The sequence below is a fragment of the Diceros bicornis genome, chromosome 16, assembly GCF_020826845.1.
Source record: "Diceros bicornis minor isolate mBicDic1 chromosome 16, mDicBic1.mat.cur, whole genome shotgun sequence".
NCBI lineage: Eukaryota > Metazoa > Chordata > Mammalia > Perissodactyla > Rhinocerotidae > Diceros > Diceros bicornis.
The window spans coordinates 14869651-14876036 of NC_080755.1; the positions used below are offsets into that span (position 1 = coordinate 14869651).

A 6386-nucleotide genomic window follows, 5' to 3' on the forward strand; every position below is an offset into this window, starting at 1 on the left:
TATTCTGAAACCATGTTCGGATAGATTTCTGCTAACTGCATATATAAATAGGAGCAGAGGGCCAGTCACCTCTGTAACCACCGGCAGCAGCTGAAGAAGCCGCAGCTTCAGACGCAGCCAGAGGGACCTCAGAGCAGAGAAGGCGCTGCCGACTCGCGCGGCTGCCTGACCCGGCGGCTCCCACAGAAGCCGGCTGCGCCGCGGCCCTCTCTTTCCTTCTTCGACTTTCCCTCTTTTCCTTAATCACTTACTTCTTTCTCCCAGTGGACTTAACGGCCACTTTGTCCCCCACTCCCACTTTAGCTGGTCGCCTCCCTTCTTCTTTCTACATCTCTCTCCTCACCCCCTTCTCTCGGTGTCACGCTCCCTCCTAGTTCTGTGGGTCTACAAACTTTTGAACAGAATACTGGCTTCAGCAAACAAGTCCTCCAGCTCCTCCTGCCGCTCCTGCTCGTTCCTGCGGCTTCTCCTCAGACACTAACGCCAGACGGTGATGCCTCTTGGGTTGTGACTCCAGCGCAGAAACTTGGAGAAGCCCTTTGCCCGCCGTCCTACTTGGCAGCAAACCCTCTCCTAGCAGCGGTAAGAGTTGAATGGTAAGGGGGAAAAAAATCTTACCAAACCAAACGATTCAGTTGACTGCCGATTCTTTCGCCGGCATCAGGGTACCGGTTAGCTTGTCTTCGCACCAGCCTGGCGAGTTATTGGGCTCCGGGTGTATACATACATATATTTTCCAACTATAGCGGGAGGGAAGTGGCGGGGCGCGCGCGGGCTGTCATGAAGTGGCATTCAACACTGGGAGCAGAGCTCGCTCGGGCCCTCCCCCAGCTCGGGGAGTTTCCAGGGGTTGGAGGGTGGAAGGCCAGGGGCGTTCTGACGGCTGTGTGCCCTCTTTCCCGTCCTGCGCAGAATGACCATGTGTAGCGGAGCGAGGCTGGCCCTGCTGCTCTATGGGATAATAATGCACAGCAGCGTCTACTGCTCACCTGCCACCGCCGGACTCCGGTTCCCTGGGATCAGGTAGGTGCTGGCAGCCCAGGCTGAGCTGAGGCCGGGGCTTCCCTTGCCCCGACACCTCCTGGTGGTCGCCCTCCTGCAGTTCCTCGGTCCCGGCTACGACCATCTCCCCATGTGCCCCCAGTGCGCCGCCGCCAGCCAGGGTCGGCGGCTGGTCCCTGGCTCAGCCCAAGGGCCAGGTGGCTCCACTGCGGCTCGGCGCCCCTCCCCCAGCCCGCGGCAGCCGAGGGGCCCGGGTGGAGCAAGCGCGCCTCAGCCGGCTGGAGAAACCTCCCCTCCCCCAGCCCCGCCCGCGGGAGGGGGACAGGGCTGGGCCCGAGCTTGACTTCTCCCTTTTCTTAGCTTGAGTTAGGAGAACTTCGGCTCCCGGAGCCGGGTTGGGGGCTGAGAGCGAAGCTCCGTGGACTTCGCTTTGTTACAGCTTCTTCTGGACTATCCGGGCGGGGTCTCCCTCTCTCTCCTCCGCTCTCCCTCTCACCTCAATTCGAATTCTTTCCCCTGAAGAGCTTTCTCTCAAGTGATACGTTTTCCAATTGCATTTTGAGGTTCAGGCTGTCTTAGGGAGGAGGAGTGTTGGCCGGGTACGGTTGAGGAAAAGCGATTTGAGAGAAGGAAGAACAAGAATGAGTCTGAGAGGGAAGGGGAGAAACGGATGCAAGGAAGGAGGAAGAGAAAGCAAGCAGGCAGGCAGGACTAGGAGGACAGCCCTGCCCATCCCAGGCTGGAGTAATCCTGGCTTTTTCCTTAGCCCCTGGTTTCTAATCGGTCGGCGCTGCCCGGGTTCGCTGCCGCAGCCCCAGAGTCCCGGGCGGGTCAGCCGGAGAGTGGAAGCTCGCTTTGCAGCGCAGCGTCCGCGCCCCGCGATGCACCCGGCTCCTGGCAGCGAGGAGCGCGCATTCTGCCAGCAAAGCTGCTCCTCCCAGCCGCGCCCAAGAACGTTCGCCTTGGGGGCCACTGACCATTGATTTGGCCAGTGATATGGGGTCCGGCTCCAGTATTATGATTCCAGCATCTGGGCACGGGGGAGGGATGGAAGTGGCCAGAAAGACCCGGGGATTCCAGGCAGCCGGACCAGGGCAGAGGCGCGTCGCCGAGGAAAGGCTGGGTGCGGGGCGGGCGAGGGATGTGTTTGCTTTTCCCTTACCTCTCCAGGGATGGAGAAAAGGCATGTGGAGTAACGAAGTATGACTCTAACCTCTCCTAGAGATCGCTACTTGCTCTGGCCACTTTCTGAGTATCTCCAATGGCCCACAGCGAGGGGTTTTGTGTTTTAACCCACCTCTCCCCATCCTATATCAAGGATAGAGGCGGTAGGCAAAGGCGACTGCGAGACCGCTGCGCTCCTGCTGGCTCTCGGTCCCCTGTTGACTCTTTCCCTGAGCCCCAGGGTTGAGATGTGGTCCCGCCGCCCCGCCATCGCTAACAGATCAACGCAAACTATCTATTTAGTGCACTTTAAAGCCGTATTTCACCCTCAGCTATTTTCAAAGTCCCGAGTGCCTGGCACTTTCCCCGGGCGAGAGGCACCGGAGGGCGCGGACACGCCACAGAATGAGCCGCCGCCAAACCGGCTAAGTTTAGGGGCATCTATTATTCATGTTCCTGCCAGATCCTCTCTTGCCCAAAATAGAAGCCGGAGGTTCTCCGTGACCTACATCTGCGCAGGGAAGGGCTCCCCTGGGCTTGGAAGCTGGGTGGGGGTGGCTGCCGGAGTTGGCCACCCCACCCCCCACCCACCCTCCCTTTCTGTTTCATTCCGGGCCTCCCCCATCGGGTTTTCGCGTTGGCCAGCGTGTCGTCTCCTAGGGCCTTGCTCGTCCCCGCCCGTTGCTGCTTGTGGGGGGAGGCTCAGGCCGGGAGGGGGGCGGGCCTCTCCGGTGGCCAGGCGTGGGAGGTCGGCGGAGTGCCTCGGCTTCCCAGTGCTCGTTGAGGCCACAGGCCTGCAGGGCGACTCTTACCCCACGAAAAGAGGGACGGGAATTTCTGTTGGGTTTAGTTTTCTCCTTCTTACCTCTACCCCCACCCCTGTCCGGGAAGAAGAGGTAATTCTCCGTGGGGACCCTTAGGAAGAAGGAAAATCAGTGCGAGGCCCCTTCTTTGGGTCCTCGCAGAGCCGGGGAGGGACTAGCACTGACCACTCCTTCTGCCCCCGGCTGCCCCGGCAGGCCGGAGGATGAGGCGTACGACGAGGACGGAACCCCGCTGCTGGACTTCTACGACTCGGACCCGCCGGGCGCAGGGAGCCCCGCCTCCGCGCTGCGCGACGCCTACGCGCTCTACTACCCCGCGCAGAAGAGGTACTGCCGCGCGGCCTCCGTGCCGGCCCGGGACGGACATGGCGGGAGGGGCAGGGTAGTGGCCCACCAGCAGGTTTTTTTCCATAAAAGCCCTGAAGTCTCTCTTCTCCCTGGCTGGTTCCCAAGAGAGCGACAGAAAGTAGCGGGCCGGTCCACGTGGACATGAGGGCCGTGTGGTGACCAAAAGGTCGGTGGCCCAAGGAGTGGCAGTGAGTGCGCGCCCCGGCCAGACTGCACACCTGCCATATCCGGAGGGCAGGAGGGACTCCCGTTCCTGTCATTCACTCACGAGAACATCCCAAGGGAGTTATTCGCGAGTTCTGTGACTCTGGGGGTTTCCCCGTCAGCCTCCCGAGCGTGGAGGAGCGTGCGTGCCCAGTGGGAGGCCTGGGGCGGCCACTTGGGGACACAGTCAGTGACCCTGGGCGCGCACTTTGCCTCCCCGTTAGAGATGTCGCCCACGAGATTCTTAACAAGGCGTACCGCAAAGTGCTGGACCAGCTGTCCGCCAGGAAATATCTGCAGACGCTCGTGGCCAAGGGCGTGGGGTAAGAGTTTGCTAAAGAGTTAACCGGCACGTGACGGCGCGCGTGCGCCCGGGGCGGGCGGCTTGCCTTCTGCGTCCGTGCGTGCACGTGGGGCCTTGGGTGCGTCTGCGCCGCTGCAGGCTCTGCGGGGCCAGCGGTGCGCCGCAGGCGAAGGTTCTGAGGCCGTGCCTCAAGTTGGGCGAGAGAGCTCGGGACCCGGGAGAGAAAAGGCGAGGGCAGGAATACCGGGAAGTTTGATCCGTTTTGAATGAAAAAGAGAGAAAGCGAACAAACCCCTCAGCCATTCAAAACCTTCAAGCTTTTCCGGACGACTAACTATAATTTCCTCTAAGCTTGACTTTCTTTTTTTTTTTACATTTACTGTAAATTGAAATCGAAACAAATCTTAAATTTGGACACTTAGGGAAACAGCTTTTTCTCGTGCCAGACAAACCCAGAGCACAGGGCTTTCGTGGAGCATCTCTCAGCAGAAGGCAACATTTTAATAAAGCCCATGGGAAAACAGATTACATTTTTCGCAATGAATAATTCATGCGATGAAAAATATTGCCTACAGCCTGTCGACTTATATTATTATCACGTTTTTCAACTTAGCGTGCGGAAGGAGGAGTGCTCGTGTCTGACTAGGAATTGCGGGATCGATGTAAACTCCACGGCAGCAGCCAGCATGGCACTTAGGGCTCTTTGGTTATTTTCTGTGTGCATGGGGGCGTGAGAGGGACAGTGAGGACAATTCAGCGCAAACGCATGGATGGTCATTTCTCAAAGGGCAGCGTTTGGAGAAAGGTTAGGGTTAAATCGCGTGCCCTTGGCCCAGACTTCAACCGGGCCCCTTCGGTAAGGACTTAGTGCCTGGAAATCCCGGTGGGGAGGGAGGAGTGAGGAGTGAGGGGTTTCCATCGAAGCCCTCCCTCCGGCTGCGTACGGGCAGAGCAGGGCGGCGCGGTGGGCAGTGCGAGCCCGTGCCCTCCCCGAAGGCTCCCGCGTGGGGTGGGGCCCACCTGCTCCCCGCTGCTATTGAACCTGTGTCTCCCGCCCCGCCACCCTCTTCCCGACCCCTGTCCTTGCAGTGGGAACCTGGGCGGCGGCGCGGAGGACGACTCGGAGCCGCTCTCCAAGCGCCACTCGGACGGGATCTTCACGGACAGCTACAGCCGCTACCGGAAACAAATGGCTGTCAAGAAATACTTGGCGGCTGTCCTAGGGAAAAGGTATAAACAAAGGGTTAAAAACAAAGGACGCCGAATAGCGTATTTGTAGCGATGAGTTACCAGCTACCCTATGTATACAATCCTGACACAATGAAAAGTCGTTTTCCCAACTGAGTGAACAGTCATCGCTCGTGTGTTCTATCCAAATATGTATTTATGTATGAAGTAAAGCCATTAAATGAATATTTTGATAATAATATTGTTTTTCTTTTTACAAAGCACTAGAGAATGCACAGATATACTTTGTGGACCAGTTATTGGTATATATATAAAATAAATATATATATTAAGAATACATATATAAGTATAATAGAGAGTTCATACAAAGTGTGCACAAGGATTGAAAATTTGCCTGAGCTGTTTATGTTTTTATATAAAATAAATAGAAAAATAGACAATCATTGTTTTGAATATTAGTCCTATTTTTGTAAACCAGAATTAAAAGGATAGTATTTTTATCCATGACAGGCCTGAAGATATTAATACTGACCATTTGCTACTGTACATAAACAATGATGCCCTGCTCCAGGGAGATTTGGAGGTAATGATTTGGGAGAGTTGCTGAAGGGCATTCTTTCCTAGTGAGTCTCCGGGGGCAGGCTGCTTCAGTCCCAGCCTAACTCAACGAGGCACTGTCCCCCTTGCTGGGTGGCAATTCCAATATTTCTGCTTTCTTTGATTCTACTTTTATGTGTATTTGTCTCTCTTCAGACTCTCAGCCCAGAAGGAAATTCTCCTGATAAAACAACAGCTCGATCCAAACTGTGCTTCTCCCCAGAATTCACACCACTTCCTGGGGGAAGAGTTGGGGGATTGTACCGAGAAGGGAGGCTTGCGTAGGAAGCTCCCTTTTCTGTATTTCCAGGGAACCCAATATCCCAGGTTAGGGCAATTGGAATAAAGTGAAGGAAATGTAGGTATACTGGAAGAGACAGAACATAAGGCAGTAGGAGGAGGACCCTGGTTTGGGGCTGCCCCAGGTCTGGGACACTGGGGGCAAGCCAAGTCCCACCAGAGGTCCCCTGCCCGGTTGACTTTGGGTGCTGGGTATTGGAAATGGATGCAAAGTACGATGTGTTTTTCTCCAGTGCTGTCCATGCTTCTCATCTTGTGAAATGGCCAGGATCCTCCCCTTTGAACCCTGCACTGTAAGAGCCACCCTTTTCTTTTGTGGTTTTCTGAAGACATCTCCTTCCCACTCTCTTGCACTATTTAAGTACCGTTTACCATTTTTTATTCACTTCTCTTAAACTTGTGAATGCTTCTTTTTTTGTTGTTTGATGCAAGCACTTACTGTAAAGTTTAGGAAC

General features: G+C 55.9%; 1 protein-coding gene across 1 annotated transcript; it reads left to right on the forward strand.

The window, feature by feature from the left end:
• The first annotated feature begins 418 nt into the window (after positions 1 to 418).
• On the forward strand, positions 419 to 5304 carry ADCYAP1 (adenylate cyclase activating polypeptide 1). The gene is made up of 5 exons (XM_058556557.1): positions 419 to 582; positions 913 to 1023; positions 3186 to 3317; positions 3767 to 3865; positions 4936 to 5304. Exons 2-5 carry the CDS (start codon positions 914 to 916, stop codon positions 5123 to 5125), a joined length of 531 nt encoding a protein of 176 aa, XP_058412540.1. The 5' UTR covers positions 419 to 582; position 913; the 3' UTR covers positions 5126 to 5304.
• The last annotated feature ends 1082 nt before the right edge of the window (positions 5305 to 6386 follow it).

What these genes read in the sequence shown, in the direction of transcription:
- ADCYAP1 (XM_058556557.1), top strand. Translation starts at nt 914, where the DNA reads ATGACCATGTGTAGCGGAGCGAGGCTGGCCCTGCTGCTCTATGGGATA. An exon ending in CTCCGGTTCCCTGGGATCAG is followed by an intron (nt 1,024 to 3,185) that starts GTAGGTGCTGGC and finishes CTGCCCCGGCAG; the next exon opens with GCCGGAGGATGAGGCGTACG. An exon ending in TACTACCCCGCGCAGAAGAG is followed by an intron (nt 3,318 to 3,766) that starts GTACTGCCGCGC and finishes CCTCCCCGTTAG; the next exon opens with AGATGTCGCCCACGAGATTC.